At 32.6% G+C, this 26,052-nt stretch overlaps 1 protein-coding gene across 2 annotated transcripts in view; it reads right to left on the bottom strand.

Annotated features, from left to right (window-relative positions):
* MAGI2 (membrane associated guanylate kinase, WW and PDZ domain containing 2) overlaps positions 1 to 26,052 on the bottom strand; it is a 1,217,785-nt gene that overhangs the window by 507,994 nt on the left and 683,739 nt on the right. For both annotated transcript variants that reach the window (XM_039849352.1, XM_039849353.1), the window contains exon 3: positions 2,767 to 2,886. In XM_039849352.1, the coding sequence (XP_039705286.1) occupies positions 2,767 to 2,886 (120 nt within the window). The remainder of the gene's footprint in view (positions 1 to 2,766; positions 2,887 to 26,052) is intronic.

The following is a 26,052-nucleotide window of genomic DNA, read 5'->3' as shown; positions in this document are numbered from 1 at the left end:
AGAGTCACTTTACCAACACCTGGTGGTCCTTCAGAGCCAAGTGCTCTGGGCCATTTATATGGAAGGACGTTCTAAGAAGCTGTAGTATAGAAAACTGAAATGAGGTGCTCAGACTGCGAGGGTTGTTGATGCAGAAAAGGGCTTTAAAAATCTGCTAAAATTCTGCCTAGGGCCATGTGGCATAACTGTAGATGGTAACTCAAGCATAGTCAGGCCTTCTTTGCAGACTCTGGTAATAGAACTGCTCTTTTGGGGCAAAGACTTTGAGTTAATTTTTAAGAGGGCGAACTGCAGTTCAGGACAATCCTTGTTTCTGATCAAAGGATAAATTCCATTTCAGCTACATCTGTTCACTATGATTAAAATTAGAATTATTTGCAATAAAACTGAAATGTATACATATGAGAAAATGCTTAAAAGAATATATTCTCCCTCATAACTACTTTGCAGGTAGGTGTTTCCTGTTCTGGAACTGAGTGTTAAGGGGTGAAGCACAGAAAAAGTATAAGAATAGTTTTCTCAATGATGAGCAGCTTAATCAGACATTTTATAGAGGACTTCTTTGGTTTTTGCTAATAAAAAATGACTGAGTTCTCAGTCCTTGATAAGAAATGCTCCAAGTTGTATTTATAGGCAAGAAGAAGAAGGACTATCTCTCTACCTCCACTTACGTTGGTAGCTCTGCTGTTCTGGTTTGTGGGATGATATCAGTTTTGGGACTCCACATGGTTAACAGGTCTGTAATCTTGAAGATTAGAGTAACTCAATACCTTCTTTATTTCTTTAGTGGATTTACAGATTTAAAGATAAATTTTCTAGTCTGGCTGAGGGTTCTAAAGAGTACTGAGAAGTCATGAGAATATTCTAGCAGAGGAGGGAAGGGAGCAATGGCCCAAACATTGCAGAAGGGAGAACACATAACACAGAAAAACTGGGGTTTTATTAAAAAAAATAATCTTATGAGATATTGATATTATGAAAGTGAGACAAACATAAAAGCTCTCAGGTTTTTCTTTGTGTAGTTGATTGTTACTCTTTATATTTTGAAAGTACCAACAGTAGAAAAAGCATTCCCTAGGTTTCTTTGACAAATAATACATTGTTAGTCCTGAGTTATGATCAATCCTGAAGAAATAGCAGTGATTTTTATTAGAATGCCAATTCTACTGGTTTCTCAGCTGTAACTGTAGGAAAATGTGAAGATCCTAAGATTTGAGAATGCACCCTAGATGGTTAACCAGATAGTTATGTGGCCTGGAAAAAGAGCTTCTTATTTGCCCAAGTATACAGTGTATATTTGTAAACAATGGTATTGATTCTCAATAGTTGCATATGTAAATTAGACTTATTATTCAATAATCAGCTTTATGCATGCTGGGATGATTAATAAGTAGGCACCAAATTTAGCAAACTAAACCCTCAACTAAGAAGATTCAAACAACCCACTCTGGCTCACAAAACTTGGTTATGTATGACTGGTTTCAGAATATTTCTCTAAAAATTCAACTGGAACCTAAAATTTAAGCAAGCCTATATTTTAAAATATTGATACTAAATTTCATGACATCTAGTTCATCATGAGAATACTAGAAATTTAACATAAATATTTGGTTTAATTTTTTCACCTTCTATAGAATTAACACAGTCTTTATTTTTAAAAACAAAGAAAAGGTCATATTGGAATGTTACTGTTTGGTTAGTCAGGTGCTTTGCTACATAAATATGATATTTAAATTAACTACAATACATTATTATAAGGCAGACACAAAAACTAATGAATGCTACTAAATAATGTCACTAAATATGATGAATACCACTAAATAAAGCCCATAGATTTATTGTTTGCTTATTTGACTTCCTTCATACAATTATTTTCTATGATTTATACAGATTTATACATTATTTTTCATATATAATTTAAGGCAGCTTATATGACTAACACAGTTTCTCTAAAATATTTTCAATCAACCTTCACTATCATTCACTTTTGACAATACGAAGAAGAAACAAGACTCATGTATAAAACCATTTTATTTTCCTGGGTATTTTTGCCTATTTCCTGTAAGTGTGGTAATAAACAACTAAATGTCTCAGCTATAACTCAGGCATAGATCTCAGCCTAAATTGCCTTAGAAATGAGAAGTAAAAGAAGAAATTTTAATACTTCTAACAAGTTAGAAATACTGAATTCTGAAGTAACTATAATTCAAAAGTAAATGAAAGAGGAAGTAGAGGGCCAAACTGTTAAGAAACCCAGTTTATTTGTTAATGGTAGACCTAAGATATTTGATGAGTGAAGCAGCAATGTATATGTTATGAGTTTCATTTTTAATATGATACACTATTAATTGCAATTCAGTAAAACTAGCTTCATGTTTGGACTTAACAATAATACATATAAAGATGAAACAAAATTATTATTTTTTCTGTTTTTTTAATATTATTTTAAAATCTCATTATACATCCACAAATACATAATTTCATTAGACATAAACTACATACATGCAGATGTTACTTAAACATATAAATGCAATCACATCAACATGTTACTTATTTGTATTTTTCAATGCTATCATTCCCCTTTTACAGGAAAGACTACTGAGGTTTGGAGATACTAAATGGGTTAATTAGCATTTATAGCGGTTCAGGTTTGATTTGCTCTCAAACCAAAAACGGTAACACGTTGGTAGCCTGGTAACCTGATTTCATTTGAAGAAGAAAAATGTGATGAAACAAGAAATAGATTTAGTAGAGAGTTGTGCTTACCTTCATAAGTCCCACTTTCAAGGAGAGCACCACTTTTCTCCAATTCCATAAAATCTTCAACGGTGATGAAAATATAGTCCACTCCAGGGACCTCACCCTCCTTATGTGGCCTTGTGGTGCCTGAATAAGAAAAATAAAAAACAAAAGAAAGATTCTAAGTGATCTGTTGTTGAACTTTAGAAATACCGCCATACTTTTGAATATTCAGTTATACTTGATTGTACAACCTGCTACTTGGAAGTTTGCATTTGTCCTTCTGTTTGCTTGTTAACAGAAAAGAGCAGAGATTGGAGATTAAAGTAAATATACAAAGCATTTTCTTCATCTAGCTTATAAAGAGTTCATTGCCATGGAATGCGGCTGCATAGGTTTTTCAGTGAAAAATACAGACTATTGTGCCCTTTTTGAAGAGGTGGTTTGAATATTGGGTCAAGAGTCAACTAGCTCAGGAATTTACATATCTCATTTCTGTGAATGGATCTCTATTGTTCTGTAGACTGCTTTGCTGTGATGTAAAATACAATGAAAAATAGAAATGTTAGCAAAATGTCAATTTATTTGTATATTTTCATGATCTGCTCCTTTAGGGGTGGAACTGTTTGTTTTCATTTGTTAATTTTGCACCAAATAAGAACTCATATTTGATTTAAAGGATCACAAAATTATTACTAATACTTAAAATTAAATAATTAAATAATAATTAAAATTACATAATTATAATTGAGTATTATTATAATGTTCATAATATAATTACTTTCTTTTTTCCCCACCCTCCTACTTTCCTTTCTTCCCTCCTTCCCTAATTATTGCCTTTAATTATGACTGACTAGGGAGGTGACACGCTCTCAGAGGTTACTTCGTGGTGCCACCACTCTTATTTCCTGTATCACCTCTAAAGTGACTGGAGCTTCTGTGGCCAGGGTCACAGGAACACCAGCCTGTTGCTCAGCACAGCTCTACTGGAAAACTCAGGCTTCCAGACCTGTCGTGCAGTTGGTGAGGCAAGAATTAAAACAGGGACATATTAAAGGCTGTGGATTTGTTTCTGGTACACTTTCTTCTCTAAACTTTCCCAAAGCTTCTTCTTTTCTTTTTCTATGCCAACTACATACGACATTTTGCATGATCAGATTGGAATTTACATAATACATACATGCAAATAGTATGCAGAAATATACAGAAGGCAAATATATAAACAAAATAATAGTACACATTGGCAGTCTTCTTCATATTTAAAATCTCCTCCATATTCACTATATATTAAACAAAAACTGTTTCAAACCCTTAAATTTTATTTTCACCCTCCAAAATCTTTATTAATAGGCCATGAAAATAGCCAGTCAGTTCTCCTGTTGGTCTATTAAGATCAAATCTGAACTGCAATGAGAAGCATAAACACATATTAGAATATATAATGTGTTAGGGAAATTGATTTCTGGTAAAATATAATTTCCATTGAAAACACTTTTTAAGATTTGAAGGCGTTATTTTCTAAAATTAAATTTCATAACCCTTCTTTGAGGGTTGCAAAACAATCTTTTAAAAATAATCATGTATAATGACTTTCCCTTGAATTTGTTATTTTATTTTGTTTAACTGAGTCATTTTGTAATATTTCCTACAGCTTTTATGCTGTAAAATATAAACCTCCCACACTGAGTATGCATAATGTTGTCAAATTAATGTTTCTATGAGAACTTTAACTTTTAATATCCTGACTTTTATGTGCTTAACCCTCGTGAATTAAAAGCACATTATCATGGTTTTTGGTAATCAATTTGCTTTTCTGTTTATTTAGAACACACTCTAATCATTAAGAAAAATCATATAACAAAGTTACAATTTTCCTTCTTAATTTATCTGCATATTTCAGAAGCTACACGCTTTGATTAACTACTCGCAGTGCAGTAATACACGCCTAGCACATGAGCACGGGCCCACTGGCTTGAGGGCAACTTCCAGGGTGACCATCTTGACTGGAGTTACTTGCTTATACCAGATTTTGGTGACTGCATTTGTGATTGTGTTCTCTTTAGGAGGACCATCAGTACTTTGTTTCACTGAGTGGTTTTCCATCTCTACCTTTTACCTCAGGCCAAAGTGACCGAATTCATGCATAAGAGATGCAGACTTCCAATGTCTGCATCAGTGTCACTTGCTGCTGTTGACATGATTGATGCCGGCTGCCTATTCGGACTGGGGGCTTACTTACTTCATTGTTGTTCAAAGATGTCCTACGCTGCAATCTCAAATGCTGCAATTACTATCTTTAACATTGATCTCTCATACTCTTTTCTCAATCTGTTCTTTCTAATTATAACCTCCAGTCTCAATCTCTCTTAATTTCCCTGTTGTTCCTCCAATTTGGCTTCATTTGCTTCTCTAACTACTAAGGGACTGGAAACAACCTAGAATCTCTTCTTTCTTTTAGTTCACCTTTACCATTTCCAGATTCATAATAAGCCTTCCAGTTCACTATTGGCTATTTCATTCATAGACTGCAGTTGTTGCAGAAAACCATGAACTTTCACTAATGAAGTACTCTACAAATTCAGATTATCTAATGTCAATTTGACTCAACTGATACTTGGCAATCCTTTTATATGTCTTCCCTCTTTGTCACAATCCCACCATTTTCTGATATTCAACTGCTTTGACTTTCAGCAAAGAATATTAGCTCATTCTCTTTTTGGTACAGTAAGAGATAATTTGAAGTTAAATTCTCTAAAGTTTCTGAATTTCTGCCTCTCATATCTGTATTATCATTACCGTTAGTTGGAATCATCCAACCATGTTGCTAAGACAAATACCTTTTCCTCTGCCTATCATCACTACCTTCACCTACACACACCTTTCCTTTATCCAGAGGCAAACACTTTTAGCTCTTTAAATTGATTTTTTGATTTATCTCCATATTTTAATTAATTAATTTATGATGTATCTTGTTTTTTACTTTAGTCATTATTTTTTAATTTATTGATAAAGAAAATGAGGATTTAGCTTTTTTTTTTTTGCCCACACTTCTGTACATCACTTCCTCTTTCTTTCCTAATCACATTTTCCCAATAGAAATAACACGTGTTTAGATTACTATTTAATGTTTATAATAATAACACTATGTAAGTCTATTCCCAGCTGAACTTATAGTGTACTGAGTCATTTTGCTTTCTTTCATAACTTTTTGTTCACTCTAGATTTAATGTTTTCATTTCTAATTTTCCATGTATTAACTGATAATCAATTAATTAACTCTCTCTTCACTGGATAAATATCCTCTCAAAATATACAAGTATATTCAAATATTTCATCATGTTTATCCTATTGAAGAAATATCTCTTGGAGCATTCTGACCTGCTCTAATCTAGACTATGTTGGCTTACCACACAGCTGTCATCTTGAGGTCACCTTTTGCCATCATCCTCAGGATTCATTTTACCTGTTCCCTGTATTGTATCCCCTCTCTCCCTGATGTCTTTTTTTGTGGTCTATTTCCTAATTTTTGCCGAGTACATCTGTCAGAAACTTTCTGTCAAAGGTTGCATGGGAGTTACATTTTTGAGACTTTGTGTGTCTGAACATTTCTTTATTCCACCCTCACAAGTAGCAAATTGGACTCAGAATTTTAGGAAAATAGAATGAAAACATATTTTCTCCATCCTGCTCCTCTGTTATATATATATATATATATATATATATATATATATATATATATATATTTATATTTATATTTATATTTATATTTATATATATTTAAATATCACCACCATTCTTCTAGTCATGCATGCTTTGAAACATTCCTTCAGAATCATGTTCGAGATCCCCCTAACTCTTTTATTCCATCTCCAAATATTTGGCAAATTCTATGTCCTTTAATATCACAATATTGTTCTTCCTTTCTTCACTATTTCTGCTCGACATACTGTCCTCTTTGACCAAGCAATGGTTATGTCACTGGTGTGCCTACCTGCCCCTCTTAGTTTAGCTCTGATTAGCCCTGGTAAAGCAGGAGGCTGATCACATACCCTCTTATCTACCCTCTTGGGCTTATCTACCCAATCTCTAATGAAGAGACTTGGCTGAAAAAGGTAAGGAGAAAAATATACTGAGAGTTAAAAATAGTTAGAAAAAGCTCATATTCTATTATTGATAATAAAAACAACTCATTGTACATGGGTTGTAGATAAACTAGTCTTAATGAAACATGTGAGAGGACATAAATAAGAATTTTCTGCTTAAGAAATCTCTTTCTTTCTTGACTGCCATGTATCACCCTCCTTTTCTTTTCACTTAAATTATCCACCATTAGAGTTACTCTTTGGTTTAGACAAAACATAAGCAATCTTTAAAATGTATGCTATAGTAGATAAGAATGTGAGCCATGGAATCAAACAACTTGAGCTTGTTGGAGCTCTGCTATTTACTATTAGCATTACATTGTGTATGGTCCTTCACCTCTATAAACTCTAGTTTTCAAATTCATAAAATGGAAATAATACTAGTAGAATCTTTAAATGGTTGATTTGACAAACAAATGAGATAATCCATATATGGTAGTAAAGACAATGTCTGGAACATATTAAACATTTGAAAATGATTGTTGTCTGGAAGAACATAAACGACATTATGAATAGTTTTTTTCTCCCCATGAATTCTTGCCACCATATTGAACACTTATTATGTGCCAAGCACTATTCAAGAGACTTGAGATATATCTTTGGATAATATAGAATAAGATCCTTTCTCTCATGGAGCATATATTCTAAGAAGGAGAAACAGAATAAACTAAAAAACAATTACAAAGTAAATTATAAAGTATGCTGCAAAGAGTTAAATCTTATTAAATGGCCATAAATAAAATCATTAGCACCTATGGACTATTTAGTGAGTCAAGTACTTAGGTTATTAACTGTTAACTTAGATGAAGAGAAGAGAGACTGCAAAAGACCTGAAGGGAGGCAGAATTCTACAACATTTGTGTGCTGCAGGATTCCCAGGGGTGAATGACAGTTTGGCTAGAGACTTCTGAGAAGCAACAAGAGCTCTACAAAGTGCCTGTTTATATTTTAAAGAACTGCTAAAGTTCTAAAGAGAAACATCACTTATTTTATATATTGCTTGTTCTAGCTTTGGTCAATTGGCTTACACATTGGTGCAAAATGAAGGCATTTTTGAACTTCCATGGATATTTTCATAGAACCAATAATTATGATAGTGCATGGTGGGTTCTGATGACCAGTGTACGTGCACACACACAGACACACAGACACACAGAGACACACACACACACACACACACACACACACTCACACACACACACATATCCTCTCATTTTTGAAGGAAGAAAGTAGAAGTGTGGTATAGCAGAAAGGTTCTTAGAATTAAAATTCAAGATATCCATATTCTCTTTTGTTTTAACATTTTAGATATGTGGTCCTGGATTAAAACATCATTTAGTTGATCACCAGTTTTCTTTATCATGAAATGAGGTAAATAATACATATATGAAATGATATTATGAAAAGTAAAAGCATGAACACTGTGGCTTTATCTTTCACTGCTTCATTCTTCTTTAGCAATATTGATAGTACTACTAAAAATAATACAATTCTAACAAATATTGTTGATGGTATCTTATTTTTGTAATCCATTCTAATGAAAGTATTAAATGAATTAATTTAGGTTAACAATTCTTGAAAGATAAATTTCTTATGCCCAAAGAAATATAAAGTTGATTTATATGATATAAAGGGTAAATTATAAAGAAATATAAGTTGAGATATAAATACATTTCTTTTGATTACATACTAAAATATGGGAAACAATGGTTTATACTTTTTAGGGTCCTTTTGTATTTTGTTAGACAGATACTTATGACTAGGAGAGCTTATGGACCAGGTTGCAAGAAGTTTTCAACGTTTGCTGAATTATATGAAAAGTGTGAAAATGCTCACACAACCTGATTATTAGGTTGTTTCATTTTATCTACAGGCACAGAATCTTTAAGAACAAAAGCCAGAAAACATGATTTGAGATCTATGTGTCCAGGAAGAAAATATATTATTTTGTGTTAAGTCAATTAGCACTAGAAAGAAAAAGTAATTGGCTGAAGGAGAAAGTTATTGGTGATCTACGAACACCCCTTTGGAAAGAAATACAATTCTAAAATTAAGAAAATAATCTGAAATGTAATGAAGTGTTACATAACAGTAATATGTCACCAAAGGTAATATCTAGACTGGAGAAATAGTTCAGCCAAATTTCCTGAAGTAGTTACTTACCTCCGTTTTATGTTGAAATAATTATAGTTACTTTCCCAATTCAAAAGATTATGAATAGAGAGATGACAGTGAAGTAAGACTTGAGAGTAATAACAGGTAATCAAATAGCATTAGGAATAGGGTGGAAGCTAGGGAGAATAAAAGAGGAAATATAGATGATTCATTATATAGCTAAAGTTGAAGATCGCTTTCTTTTATTGTTCTGTATTTGGTTGGGACTTTCCAAAGCGGTGTTTAGAAAAGTTCAATAAATTTTATTACCCAAATTATGGTTTATATATTTCAATCTTTATTATGTCTTCTGGACCAGTCTTCCAAACAAAAACTAAATAGAACAGAAATGGAAGAAACGTTACTAAATTGAGTTTTTGCTTTATCTCTTATCATTTCATTTATTAAAAAAAAAACATTTAATAATTGCTAAATTAGGAAGTGCATGAATAACACTTTCTTCATGAGTTAATAAAAGCATACAGTACTTCTCTTCAAAAGATATGTCTGAAGAAAATGAATTTGCCCCCAAATGGTTAGCTTATTATTGATACATAGTGAAAGAACATGAAGGCCACTTGCCATTTTGTTACCATGGCAACTGAGAGTGCCAATGGAATTTTTTATTCTACTTTTTAAATGAAGGAACATTAACTTTTTTTTTTGCCTTAGGAAGAAAAGAGTATGACATGTTTGTGGTAGATGTGATTCTAAAGCACGTTTCACCTCAATCATCTAATATTTCTTCATTTTCGTAAAATGCTTTAAATAGTTATTGACTTACAGGAAAGTATTACTACCTAGATGATGGTCAGTGCAGTCATCTATTGTGATCTATGTTGTACTGAAAGTTCTACGGAACTCACTGCATTACAGGTACCTGATACATATTTGCTAAAATAAGTTGATTGTTAATAGTTAATGTGTTCTAAGCAGATAGGTCACTGTGTGAAAATCTAAGAAACTGAATTCTTTTCTTATTCACGTTTATGCATGTATTTTCTTTTTATTCCTGATGTTTCACTACTGTAAGCTGGAGAAAATAAATTTTGACAGCTATAGTGACTTCCTCTGGATTCGACCTTTAATTAACTTACTCTTAGATTCCTGAAGACACTTCTTTAGTTTGTCACTTACTCATTAGCAAGTGTGATCATCATTAGATTTGTGTTATGCTTCAAATAAAAACAATCAGGAGATACCTTGGTCAATGCTTCTAAGCAATCTCTACATATCAGTCTAGGCTTTGGGTTTTATCGCATTCATTTTCAATCATATAAAATCCAGAAGTATAATTTATACATAGAGCTAAAGTAAGCAAAAACAAATAATATAGTTTGTGTCACTGAATCCTATGTGATAGACAAATTATACAGCAATGTGAGCTTTATAGATTTCATATCACCTGATAGAGTGGATTGGGTTAAGGTCAAAAAGTAAAATCTGAAATCTGATTCAATTAATCACCTATTAGGTATAAGAATTATTTACTGCCTCAATAAAACATTATATATGTGAAGATGGCAGAGTAGGGAAACACTGCCTTCTCCAATGAACATATTAAAATTAAAACTAAATTATAGAACAATCAACCTGGAGCACCATCTGAAAACTAGCTGAACATAACCCCTATAACTAAAGATATAAAGAAGAGGCCACATTGCGACTGGTAGGAGGAGCAGAGACACAAAATGATCTGACCCCACTCCTACCTGTGGTGGTTGAGCATGGGGAAAAAAAAAACTGGGGTAACAATACTTATATCAGACAAAATAGACTTTAGAACAATTGTTATAATAAGGCAGAGGAAGAACATTACATAATGACAAAGGGATCAATCCAACAAAAGGATATAACCCTAGTAAACATTTATACACCCCAAATAGGAGACCTAAATATATAAAACAAATATTGACTGACATAAAGGGAGAGATCTACAGTAATACAATCATAGTATGGGACTTTAACAACCCATTGACACCAATGGACAGAACTTTCAGACAGAAAATGAACAAGAAAACAGTGGCTTTGATGACACATTAGATCAGATGGATTTAACTGATACTTTTAGAGCATTGTACCCCAAAGAAGCAGACTATACGTTCTTCTCAAGTGCACAAGGAAAATTTTCCAAGCATCTTCTCTGATGACAACGGTTTGAAACTAGAATTCAATTACAAGAAAAAAAACTGAAAAATACACAAACACATGGAGGCTAAATAACATACTACTAAACAATGAATGGGTTAACAATGAGATCAAAGAAAAAATCAAAAGGTACCTTGAGACAAATGAAAATGAAAATGCAATGACTCAAAATTTATGGGACACAGCGAAAGCAGCCTTAAGAGCGAAATTCATAGCAATAGAGGCCTACCTCGAGCAATAAGAAATTCTTAAATGAACAATTTAATATTACATCTAAAGAAACCAGAGAAAGAACAGTAAACAAAGCCCAAAGTGAGTAGAAGGGAGAAAATAATAAATACGGAGAGGTAATAAATTTAATAAAGTCTAAAAAATATACAAAAGATCAATGAAATGAAGAGCTAATGCTTTGAAAAGGCAAACAAAATTGATAAACTTTTAACTACGATCATTAGGAAAAAAGAGAATGGACTCCAAAAATTAAAATCAGAAATGATGGAGAAGTAACAACTGACTTCATAGAAAAACAAAGATTATAAGAAAATATTATAAGCAAGTGTATGCCAACAAAGTAGATAATCTGGAAGAGATGGATACATTCCTAGCAACATACAATCTTCCAAGACTGAGTCAAGAAGAAACAGAAAATCTGAACTGACTGATTACTACTAATGGAATCAAATCAGTAATCAAAATCTCTCAAAAAACAAAAGTCCTGGACCAGATGGTTTCACAGGTGAATTTTACCAAATATTCAAAGAAAAATTAATACCTATCCTTCTCAAACTATTCCAAAAATTTCAAGAAGAGAGAAGGCTCCATAATTCCTTTTAATAGACCATCATTACCTTAATTCCAAAACCAGACAAAGATATTACAATAAAAAAAAAACTATAGGCCACTATCTCTTATGAATATTGATGCAAAAATCCACAACAAAATACTAGCAAACCAAATTCAGCAATATATTAAAAAGCTTGTACTCCATGATCAAGTGGGATTTATTCCTGGGATGCATGGTTGGGTCAATATCTGCTAATGTGATCATCACGTTAATAAATTGAAAGATAAAAATCATATGATCACATCAACGTATGCAGAAAAAGTGTTAGACAAAATCCACTATCCATTTATAATAAAAACTCCCAGCAAAGTGAAAATAGATGGAACATATCTCATATAATAAAGGTCATGACAAACCCACAGCTAACGTTATAATGGAAAAAGCTAAAATCATTTCCCTTAAGATAAAGAACAAGACAATGATGTCCACTTTCACCGCTTTTATTCAATATAGTATTGGAATTCCTAGCCACAACAGTTAGAGAAGAAAGAGAAATAAAGTTATCCAAATTGTAACAAAAGAAGTAAAACAGTCATTATTTGCAGATGGCATGATACTACATATAGAGAACCTTAAAGATTCCACAAAACAAAAGTTTTAGAACTGATAAATAACTGATAAACTGTATTCAATAAAGTAGCAGGATACAAAATTAATATTCAGAAATCAGTTGCATTTCTATGTTTCAATAATAAACTATCAGAAAGAGAAAATAAGAAAACCATTTTATTTACAATTACAACAAAAACAATAAAATACCTAGAAATAAATTTAACCCAGGAGGTAAAAAACCAGTACTCAGAAAATTATGTTACTAAAGAAAAAATTGAAGAAAATAATAATAAATGGAAGAATATACTGTGCTTATGGATAGGAAGAATGAACATGGTTAAAATGTTCATATCACCCAAAGCAATCTATAGATTCAATGCAATCCTTATCAAAATACCAATGGCATTTTTCACAGAACTAAAATAAATAATCTTAAAGTTTATATGGACCTGGACAAGATCCCGAATAGCCATGGCAATCTTAAGAAAGAAAAACAAAGTTGGAGGTATCATGCTACCTAATATTAAACTATACTACAAGGCTATAGTAATCAAAACAACATGGTTCTGGCATTAAAACACACATTGATCGCTGGAACAGAATAGACAGCCCAGAAATAAATCTTTGCCTACATGGTCATTTAATCTATGACAAATTAGGCAAGAATGTACAATGGGGTAGAGAAAGTCTATTTAGTAAATGGTTTGGGGAAAATTGGACAGATACATGCCTATAAATGAAACTGGACCACCTTTTTATACCATATTCAAGAATAAACTCAAAATGAATTAAAGACTTAAATTATAACCCCAAACCACAAAACTCATAGAAGAAAACATAGTCAGTATACTCTCTTAACATTGCTCTTAGTAATATTTTTTCTGATATATCTTCTTAGGCAGGGGAAACAAAAGAAAAATTAAACACTATATCAAACTAAAAAGTTTTTGCACAGCAAAGGATACCATCAACAAAATGAAAAGACAATCTATTGAATGGGAGAAGATATTCAACAATGATATATCAGATAAAGGGCTAAAATTCAAAATTTAAAAAGAACTCACACAACTCAATACGAAAAAAATCAAACAATCCAATTAAAGATTGAGCAGAGGACCTGAAAAGGCATTTCTCTAAAGAAGATATAAAGATGGCCAGTAAATATATGAAAAGATGCTCAATGTCACTAATTATCAGAGAAATGCAAATTAAAACTGCAGTGAGCTATCAGCTCATATCTGTCTATTGGCTATTATCAATAAATCAAAAAACAACAAGTGTCAGTGAGGATGTGGAGAAGGGAACCCTTGTGCACTGTTGAGAGAGACTGCAAATTGATATAGCCACTATGGAAAACAGTCTGGAGTTTCCTCAAAAATTAAAAATTGAACTATCATATGACCCAGCAATTTCACTTCTGGGTACTTATATGAAGAAAATGAAAACACTAATTAGAGAAAATATATGCTCCCCCATGTTCATTGTAGCACTATTTACAATAGCCAAGATATGGAAGCAACCTAAGTGCCCAACAATAAACAGTTGAATAAAGAAGTGGTGGTACATATATACAATGGAATATCACTCAGCCATAAAAAATATGAAATCTTACCATTTGCAATGACCTGATGAACCTATAGAGTATAATGCTCAGTGAAATAAGGCAGATAGAGAAAGACAAATAGCATAAATTTCAGTTATGTGTAGAATCTAAAGAACAAAACAAACAAATGAAATGAAAACAGACCCACTGATATGGAGAGCAAACTGGTATGGTAATTGCCAGATGGGAGGGGAGTTGGGAGGGTCAGATGAAAAAGGAGAGAGGATTAAGAAGTAGTAACAAAAATAGTAATGGAAATATGAAGTGTAACATAGGAATATAGTCAACAATCTTGTAATAACCACATAGTGCCAGGTGGGTACTAGATTAGTCTGGGGGATCATTTTGTAAATTACATAAATGTCTAACCACTATATTGTACACCTGAAACTAATATAATATTGAATATCAATTTTAAGTAAAATAAAAATTTTAAATAAAATTATATAGATAAAAAAGGAAAAAATTATGCATGTTTTAGAAAACACCAAAGATTTGACAAATCCATTTGCAAAATACCAGGAGTAACTTTGACATATTTTTTTAGTGTATTGCTCCAAACCTCAGTAATTATTTCAAAACTCTCTTATCTCCTAAAAGAGTATACATTTAATTATTGTTTAAAGCTACATTCATATATACTAATGTTGTATATCTTTCAGACACAGAGACGTTTTTAAAGAAAAAAACCCTTTCTTTAAATATCTTTGGATATAAAGTTTCAGACTATGGCACCAACTGCTGTTTTACAGCTTAACAGTTTGAATTGAGGCAGTATCATACCCAAAGGAGTGGTTCTTAAATGGTAGGATTCATCAGAATCACACAGAGGATTTGCTAAACACAAACTGATAGGTGTTATGCCTAGAGTTTCTGATTCTGTAAGTCGGGCTGGGGCCTGAGAATTGCGTGTCTAACAAGTTCCCAAGTGATGTTGATGTTTTTAGTTCAGCAACAGTAATTTGAGAACCACTGCTCAAACCTCGTTCAGATTTCAGTAAACCCAAACTAAAAGCAGTGTTAAACTTCATCATTAATTTAATTAAAACAACTCAAAGTATGAAGTTCATGACCTTGGCATTAGCCCTAGAGTAATCTATAGCTACTACTGTGTTCAGAGGAAACAAGCCACTCTTTGTTTGTTGGTGTATAGGTGAACAGAGTCATGAGAGGAAACCTGGATCATTGTAGTGCTCTCTAATGTTACCTTACATTGCTTTTGCATAGTTTTCTTAGAAGTTAATTGAATTTGGAAAATAATGGTCAAATCTCCATTCGTGGTTGCTTATAACTTTCCTTATTTGAAGTAATATAAACAATCTTGGTTCTACATGGGCAAGAGTATGGCTTAAATTCTGAAAGACATAGGTTTGAAGATAGCTCACCAGGGTGATAACTGGCAATATGGCAAGAAAAAACAAGTGTCTAATGCAGAAGATCTCTTAAATTGAGCAAAAAAAATCTATGGTGGTCAAAAACAGAATACGCAAATGAAAAATCTGTGAATCTCCAATAAGCAAGGGAAAATACTATCTCATTATTTCCCCATGTCAAGGCACCTGATTCACTAAATGTTAAATTACAATTTTTCTACAACTATATTAATCATACTAAATCAGGGGATGGGCAACATACATTGTAGAATTAGTATCCAAAAAGCTCTCTCTTAGAACAAATTATTTAAACAAACACATCTTTTGATTAACTCCATGATTTCATTTACACAATTATGTCTCTGGTCTAAACTAGAAAATGAAGGGGAGATGAGAGAGATGTCATTCCAAAGTCAAATTTTATTTTATAGTACTTTGTTACTCAAATTTAAAACCCACGATAATGAGTAAGAAAGCTAGGCAACGTTTGGGGTGATCATTTTTGAAGTTAACACATGGGTATATGTGTCTAATTTTAAGGCTTCTACACTAAATGATCATACTTAATTACTGACAGTACCAAGACATGGCTGTCTGCTAACACAAAAGCACCCACACACTGAGGAAAAACTAAGGCAAAGTGATTGATTTCATAATTGCATAGCATTTCCATCATCCCTACTTTGCTGACAAATTATTAGTAACCTAAATCTTATCCATTCCTTCACACCAAAGTCCATCTTCTCCACTCATCAGATTGCTGAGTAAACTTTACCTGCACAAATTCTTTTCTTCATCAAAATTCACAGTCCAAAATAATTCACTGCTCATGGATACAGGGACATGATTAGATAAAATGACTCATCCACGTAAAATCAGATTCCTAGGTAGCTGTATTATTAGATTTTTGATCCATTTTCACAATATATAATAAACCTAACTCCAGGATATGGGAACATTGCACTTTTACTGATAAAATAGGATAGCAAACCATAATCCAAAGATTTTTGAAGTTACTATTAATTTCTTGAATTTTTAAGAGAATGGATGATGAATGTCCCTTCTGTTAGTTCAGTTTTGCAACTTTGATTTTAATTCTTCAATACTTAATTTAGATATGTTCTATATCTGGCATTCCATAGGATTAGTAAAAAGAGGTTTTTGATTCCCCGATTTATTATTTAACAGATAATGTTTCAAGATTATATACTGAGTTAAAAGAAAGGAAAGATTGGTGACTTTTTATAGAAACAATATATATATAGTTTGAAGTTTTTTTTATTCTCCTCATGTAAAACTAATCTGAGCCAGAACTAAACTGCACAGATAGACACAGCCGTCTGAGTTATGTGGAGACACTCTACTCTTTGACCTTCACTACCTAGAAGATTTAGTGGATCATAACTTTATCACTTTATTTCTATTAGAATCTTTCAATGACATTAACTTTTTGTATCACCGTATGCCTCTGTGGCATTCTGTATTCTGAAATGCCCAATGTAGATCATAGAACACAGAGTCTATAGAATACCAGAAAATCCAAATGAAGGTAACTATTCAAGGATTTCAAAACATTAAAATGCTTGAAAGATTAAAGGGCAAAAGTCATCTATATGAGTGATCAAATTGTACTTATTGAAGTTCTCAAGTATACACATGTCAAATTATCATGGAGAGAAGAAAGGAAGGAAAAGAAGACAGGAGGAAATATTAATGGGTATTCACTAGGCGCCCTAGGAGAGGTGCTTTAATTATTGTTAAAAATCTTGAGTTAGAGAATCCTCTGTGCATCTGGTGTATTTTATGTTCACAATACTTGCTATTATATTAGTTAATAGTTTATTACACTATCTCTTATTGAAGAAAAACAGAACAGAAATCACAGTTCAACTTCCCTATTTTGAAAAAATATCACAGATTTGGCAAATGTTATAACAGAAAAATATTCAGCAACAGCTGACAGGCTCTTAATTCCAAACTCTCTACCAGTGAGTAGTCATGTATAGAAAACATCCGCTTATATTTTGGGGTAATTCTCTCTACTCAGACCAGTGTGATGGCAGTCCTGCCCTTAACTATTGAGTTGTATGGACTGGCTCTTCCTTAAGAAACTGAAGCAAAAAGGAGAGAAGTGACTTGATCAAATAAAATAGTTAGCATTCCGACAAAAAAGAAAACATGAGTACCCAAATTTTTTTCAGTCAGCTGACAATTTTATTTATGCCTCTGAAGGTTTAAAAGAGCGGGGCTGGGGTGGGGGCGTATGAAATACTATTTCTGCCTTTTTAAGACTGATACATGATATGCAGTCAGCATCGCCATAGCCTAGATCTACGTAATCTTTTAGGTTTGAAAGGAAGCAGGACTCAGTTTCTATGCAATAATAACCCTCGGGACCCTGTGGGTTTTTTTTCAGGTCATTGTGATCCCTTCTTGATTAGATAGCAAATTAAAAGTGAGACAGGGTAGAGGAAAGAGCATTATGAGCTGTTAGCTATGAATTTGTAAACTTCGTTGGATATTTTTTACATAAAAATATTAGAATAAAACCATATGGTAACAAACTCTTTTGGCTCTATAGACTCTCAGATCAGTGTTTCTGAGAATTGCAATTATCTTGAGAGATTAAAGGAAGTTTTATGAATTAAAAGAACAAAAATAAAATTTTATGAGAATTTCAAAAAAATGCTATTTATGGTACTTCTGGCACTAGGCAGTGAGTTAATAGTGAATTATCAAAATAAATATTAGATTCTTTGGAGAAAGTATTTGTATTTTTAGATAAATCCTTATTTCTTTTATAGAGAATAAGAAAACTCCATGTCCTAGGTATTGTATTGAGAGCACTGCATCTTTTTGTGGTAAATAATGATACCTTGCTGACCTTGCTGCTACTCTGGGGTATAATTACATCAGAAATGCTTCTTCAGTCTATGGAATTCAGCAGACACTTGATATAAGGATGAAGTATGAAGCCCCTGAGTGCTACTGAAAGTTAAATGTAAATTTTATCATATTATATCTGTAATACCCGTATGTATGCTACATGTCTACCATAGGAATCACACTGTGTATTATTTGTAGGAGAAAGTGACAACCATATTCACATTTTATGTTTGATAAAAAATTTATTATATGATATAAAGCTTAGCAATTACATTCTGACTGGTTGCCATTTGTTGATTTTGAGTGTCCTGTTAAACTTTGTGTCCATTGGTTAGTGGCACTTGTTTTACTTCCCACAATGACTTGCTGAAAGAAACATCAATCTCTACCATTTCATGCTGGGTCCTTTTTCTTGGGAGTATGAGTTGTGATCATAAAGTTGAGACTCTTTTTTTAAAAACAAAAATTGTATTTTTATAAGATTCTTTAACAAAACTGTCAGTACTTGAACATAAAAATGAGTATTCACATCTTAGGAGACTATGCACCAGTTCCAACGTACTACTACAGTAAAATTTTCTTTGATGACTCTACTTTTGGAATTGCTTTTGGATTCAGTAGCACCTTTTGAGAATATCTACTATCATTACAAAATTTCAGTCTCTGAGGTTGAATTTGGCTTGTAGAGATATCAGCTAAAGGTTGTTCAGATTGAAACCTAAGTGAATTTTTTGGATTGCAAATTAAAGAAGTTAATATCATTTGGTTCAAAATAGAGGTGTGACAAAAATAATGAAACTATTTTCTTTGTGACTACACCTGAGTAATTGACAAAAAAAAATTTTTTTTTTCCCACAGTAATTGGAAACTATCCAACTGTCAAATTATCCCTAGGTTAATAAAGCCCTGTATTTTGGCCATTACTATTGTTATTGGCATAAAGTCATACCAAGGGGGACCGTAGTACACAGGAAAGGGCTTAGCCTCTGGATTGGCATGTTACATATCCTCCCTATTCCTAATAGTCCTCGTTTGTAGAATGGGCATAATAATGCCAACCATGTGAAAGTGTTGTGAGGATTCAATGAGAAAATATTTTTAAATGCTCTATACCAATGCTTTTTTTCATTCTGATGTGCATAAGAGTCTACTTAGAATAAGTTTCTGGCAGGAGGTCTGGGCATGGCCTATGGTTGCACATTTGTAACAAGCTCTCAGGTGATACTGATGCTGTTAATCCATGGACCACACTTAGAGTTGGAAGGCTTTAGTCGGGCTGTAGTTAAGTCAATAACTCAGTAAGGGTTAAGTTTCCTTCCTTTCTGCATGCCATGCCTCTATTTTTGTTACTTTAGGGGTTTGGATTTTGATCGACAACTATAACCACTAATACTATTGCATGAGAGATCCGGGGTAGTATATTAGCACAAGGAAAGTGACTCGGTGTGCATACTAAAAATAAGATGAGCCGCCATGTTTATGCGCTTAATATCTTCACTTGATAATAAAAATGACTTAGGTTCCTATTGCCTGAACTTCCATTTCTGGGAAGAGGTTATCAGGCATCTGGGGCTACAAGTAAAAACCAAAGCCTCATGCAGGAGAGGTCTCTAAGCAAATGTCCCATGCATCATCTCTATGGGAGTGGGCAAAGAAAGTGAACTGGAACCAAAAGAACTGAAACCAGGCAAAATAGGCTTCCAGGGTCAGGAAGTTTGACCTGGAACTATCTTTTGAATGGCTAGAAAAAAGAGAAAGAGACTTTAATGTAGTACATGCAGGGGTGTACTTAGGCAGAGAGAAAGTTGTTTCTACTAAGAAATTTATTTTATGGGCAGTTATAATGAAAATATATCTTTATCATTTCAAATTGACATGATATTCAGCAGTAGTCTTCCCTTTACTAAGGATTGCTGCTGGCTATTAATCATTTCAAAGATAATGAAAATATATCACCAGTGTAAGTATATTGAAATAAAATTAAACTCTACTAAACTCTAAATATTATTCTGTTTGAGGTGGCATGATGTTGTCTAGCTAACAAGCACAGTACATACACTCTAGTCAGTTTGTTACTTTGTACCCAGATAGTGTCACCTCACACTGCCAAGCAGCTACTCAAAAACAATCAAGAAACAGATGCATTCTCAGCAGTTATTCAGGGAGTTCTTGCAAGTAGGCTTTTAGCAATCCTTGACAAAGCACCTTCATCATTTTTCATGAAGCTTGAAAAACACTCTGTCATCTTTTAAGATTTTTAGTAGCATTTCTCACATCGTGTTATTTCATATCAATCATTACATATTCTAGAAACAGCTCCTCCACGAGGCTTTGAAATAGTTTTGATCCAGTAATAGTATCTTGAATGTTGTATAGACTGGTAATGCAGACCCTTCAGACTCTTGTTGAACATTTTAAGTTGCTTTCAGATAAATCAAGCAACAATACAAAAAAAAATAAAAATAAACATAGATAGATACACACATACACACATATAAACTTTCTGCTTTTGTACTTGGCTCACTTAGGTAACTGAAACAAAATATTTCTTTTTCTTGCTAAGTTAATTCCTTCAATGTTCTGACTCATTGGACATTCTCTACACCTCTATTTCAGATTGCCCAATGTAGACTCTTTATATGCTTTGTTTTTAACTCCCTTTCTGTTAAATACAGTCTGGGTGCTATTTTAAGTATAGCCAAAGATGACTTCCTGTTAAGCATAATATTTATAATATACTTTAGAATATTGATTTTAAAGTCAACCAAAAGTCTGAGTTCTTTTATCTTTTGATATTTGCATCGATGAAATGTCACAGCAATGACAAAAAAAGAGACACTATTTTGCTAACCAGATAAGCAGCCTCATTATTTTATTAGCTTCCCACAGATATGAATGAGTATGTATGCAGGACTATATAATTGGAATCCCAAATGCAGAATGCTTAATAAATATTAATTAATATATACATTGCTTTTGCAGTCTACTTTTGCAAAGCAGAGAACTCACAAATATGAGGGTTATTAGCAGAATCTCAACTAAAGAGAATAACTCCCATTAATATGATTCCTTCAATAATTACAGATATCAAAGAGTTAGAGTTCTAGCTTAAAAATGGAATAAATTATGTTCACTCAATATGTACATTTAATATATTTAATTAAGACAAAATGATGGCTTAAGGTAGTGAGAGATCCTGAAATACCATAAATCAAGGTAATGTTATAATATACTTTTAAGGTCAAATACATCTTGAGTATGAGGATCCTTTTAAAAGTGGTAATTTATATATTGAACATATCGTAGCTTCCTGGTAACCACTACCCTACTCTGAAATGTAATAAAGGGGAAGAAAACAAAAAGCTCAAAACCTAAAAGAAAAAAGAACAACTGTGCTATGACTAGACCAGACACTAACTACTACTGGATAAAGGTTTTGCCAAGTAAGAACCATCTGAAACAACAGAACATGCGCTATGTAGTTTGTGTATGTATATATTTCTTTATATGAAGATTCCTTGAAAAAGTATTTTACTTCATAGCGATTACAGATATTAATACAAACTTTGAACTCTCTTTATGAAATCTCTTTTTCTCTTTTAACAAACAACTATTCAGTTTTATAAACCAGCCATTGTCCCAAGGTAATGAGGAGATTCCTACCCTCAACCAGTGAGAGAAAGAGGCAAAAATTTAGACATCTCTGTAGGTTAGCATCCAAGAGTTTCTGCATTTGAATTTTTCCTATAGATTCCTAGTCTCAACTGATTTCTTAACTTGGACTAACTGCAACAATCAAACATTTTTTTCTTACATTACTTTTAATTTTTAAAAATTCTCCTTCCCTTAATATTCATCTGATATACTCTGCCCTTTAAAAAAAATGTCTACCCAAATTCATCAACTCCTTTAAATTCTTTAAATATGTATCATAAATTTGGCTCCATTCTTAGCCAATGAGTGCTATGATAATAATTGATTTACTGAAATTCTCAGTTAACCAGATTTTTGTTTACATCATTTGACTTTTAGATGGCAAACAATAGGACAATAATTTAATCAATGGAATATTGTCAAGGATAGAGGATATCCAATCCAGTTCAGTCTCTGAAACTATCCCCATCTCCCATTCACCCTCACTACACTTTTAGTACTTTGAGGTCAAATTTTTCTTTGTATTCATCTCTGTACCCCCAGCATCTAACACAGGGCATGTTCAACAAATAGTTATAAAATAATTGAGGAAGTACTAGATAATGAATATTGCTCTTCACAATGATACCCTGAAAATTACAAGAAATTGTTCAGCTGAGAAGGCGAACTAATAGTTTTGTTTTTTAGCAACAAGGTCAAAAACAGAAAGAATTAACTAGTTAACCAGAAAGTTTCATTACCAAAAATTGTCCTAAATCTCTAGCATTAGGGTTAACACCATTTACTTCGCATGTTGTCATTGAAGCAAAGAGCATTAACTCTTGAGCCACCTAGGTACAAATCCTGACTTTGTCACTTATTATCTGGGTGACCTTGGAAAGTTATTTAATTTTTCTATGCTTCAGTTTCTTCACCTGTAAAACTGTCATAACAATATATCACTATCCTCATAGGGTTCTGGGGATTAAATAGAGTAATATTTTTGAGTTGTCTGAAATATCTGGCACATATTAAGCATTCTATAATATTGTTAAAAAAAATAGATACTACTGGCACTTCACAATCTGATGTCTTGAATAAACCCGGTCCCACATGATGCTCTATGCAATTACATATCAAATAGGTTTTGAGAATGTTGCATTTTCTGGAGAGTCACAATATAAATTTCTAAATTTAAAGCTTTAAAAAATTTAAAGCCAAAATTCTTGTTTAAATATATTTATACCAACATTTCCCAAGTCTATTTCAGCACCTCCTCTTCCCTTACACAGCAGATGTTACTACCCCATAGCACTAGTTATGGTTAACACATTTGGGAAACTCTAAGTGTGCACCTATTGCTGCTTTGTTTTGAAATCATTTGTATGTATTCATATTTGTATATAAATGTAGTTATATGTATATATTTTGAGTCACAATTATAATGAGGGTACAGAGTTTAGTTTTAATATCATTTCTATTTATTCATCTACTTGCTCCTTTTCTCTCTATTTTGCCACAATCCTTTATACTAGGTTCTGCATAAATGCCAAACATGCTCATTTAAATGTAATGTAGAATGTTATTTTAAAACAATAAATTTAGGACTTATGGTTTCAGAGGTGTCTGATTTAACAACTCCACACGAAGCTTCTACCTAGTCACACATATAAAACTTTCCTTTCAGGGAGAAAGAGCTAAAAGAAAACAACAACAACAACTTTGTAGCATTACAAAACCCAAGACAGATGGAAAACCCATTGCCCAAATTTGAAAGAGGTCTCATGTCAACATAAAGGCAATGGAGCTGAGTTGGTTGATGACCTATAACATGATAAACCTCAGCAAGGAGGAGAAATCTCCTGCCCAACAGGAAGTGGGCAGAAGAAGCTTCACCTTTCCTTCTTTTCTTCCCTACAGCTCAGTGTCCTGACTTCTAAAAAAGAGAGCTTTCTCTTTACAGTACAAATGGTACTTTCGAAACAACCTTCAGGGCAGCCTCATCCAGAGGCAATGAGTAGTTTCCACATCCAAACTTCAACATGTACTGAAATTTAAACAAAATGAAGGAAGCATAAATATTTTCAATTGATTTTTGACACAGGTGTAGATGCAGTTAGATGGAAGAAAGATAGTCTTTTCAATAAATGGTGCTCATCGATAGGCAATCAATAAATAAAAATGGACAACTTAAACCTCACACATTTTACAAAAATTAACTCAAAATGGATTATAGACTTAAATATAAAATGTGTAACTATAAACCTTAGAAGAAAACAGAAGAGAAAAATCTTTGAGATCTACGGCTAGCCAAAGAGTTCTTAGACTTGCCACTAAAATCACAACCCATAGAAGAAAAAAATGATAAACTAGGCTCCATAAAATTAGAACAATTTGCTCCATGAAAGATCCTATTAAGAGCAAGAAAATACAAAGTAGGGACTGAGAAAATATTTGCAAACCACATATCTGACAAAGAACTAGCTTCTATAAAAATAATAAAAAAAAAAACTCCTCAAACTTATCGGTAAAAAACAATTTAATTATAAAATGTGCCATTGACAGAAAGAGATATTTTACCAAAAGAGATATACAGACGGCAAATAAGCACATGAAAAGATGTTCAAAATCATTAGCTATTACACAAATACAAATTGTTACCATAATGAGATATCAATACTCACCTATCATAATGACTAAAATAAAACAGTGACAACACAAAATTGAAGTGATTAGTGGTGGAATATAAAATAGTATAGCCCCTCTGAACAATAATTTGGCAGTTTCTTTAAAAACTAAACATAAAATTACCATACAACCCAGCAATTGCAATACTGGCCATTTATCCTATAGAAATGAAAAGTTGTGTTCACTCGAAAGCCCGCACATGAACAAAGCAGTTTTATTGGTAATAGTCTCAAACTAGAAGCAACCCAGATGTCTGTCCTTCAACAGTGAAGGTTAAACAAACTATGGTACATCCATACCATGAAATATTAATTAGCAGTGAAAAGGAACGAGCTACTAAAACATTCAACAAACTGAATAAATCGCCAGAGAATTATGCTGAGTAAAAAGGTCAATCCCAAAAGGTTATATAGTCTATGGCTCCATTTATGTAACATTCTTGAAATGACAAAATGATAGGAATGGAGAACAGATTACTGGTTGCCAAGGGTAAAGGAAGGGTGGTAGGTGTAGGTGGGAGGGAAATGTGCTGGTTACAAAAGGCATCTTTGTGGTGAAGGAAATATCTGTATCTTGACTCTGCCGATGTCAATATCCTGGTTGTAATATTGTACTATTGTTTTGCAAGATATTATCTTTGTGGGACTGAGTATAGGGTAAATGGGATCTCTGTGTATTATGTCTTAAAATGTCATGTGAATCTCAAAATAAAAAGTTTAACTGAAAAAAATCTTAACTAAATAGCATATTCAACAACCACTATATTATTTTCATTTATGTCAAATATATCCCTTCCATATGCCAATATTGACATATTTTAAACAATATTGTTTTAAGAAAATGGGACTTATCCCCGAACTCATTTGAACTGATTATTTTATAGTGCTTCACATAAAATTATCAACTCAATTTATAAAACATTCTAAAAAGAAAGTGACTAATATAGAGGAAATGGAGTGCTAAAAGCTCAATTAAATTAAATATTAAATAACATTCACAGAGGATTATGAATTCAAAAGTAAGTAACTATCTCAAACATAAAAAAAATGAAAGAAAGGAGTTTAAGTAATAATCAGATAATATACACAAATGATATGACAATATGGGGAGTATTTTTTTTAACCTAAGAAAAATGTGTATATTCAATTTGTAAATGTTGGATGAAGTTAAATAGTCTGGTTAACTAATATATTTTTTCAATGGTAACTTTCTTTAAAATACATTAATTTCCATCCTCACTGTAATTTGCTGTCTCGTCATATGAATATATGCAGACATGTATTTTTTTAA

The sequence above is a fragment of the Pteropus medius genome, unplaced genomic scaffold, assembly GCF_902729225.1.
Source record: "Pteropus medius unplaced genomic scaffold, Ma_sr-lr_union100, whole genome shotgun sequence".
In the NCBI taxonomy this organism is placed as follows: domain Eukaryota; kingdom Metazoa; phylum Chordata; class Mammalia; order Chiroptera; family Pteropodidae; genus Pteropus; species Pteropus medius.
Note: the sequence above shows the minus strand (reverse complement) of the source record. Positions and strands in the feature narration are given on the sequence as shown.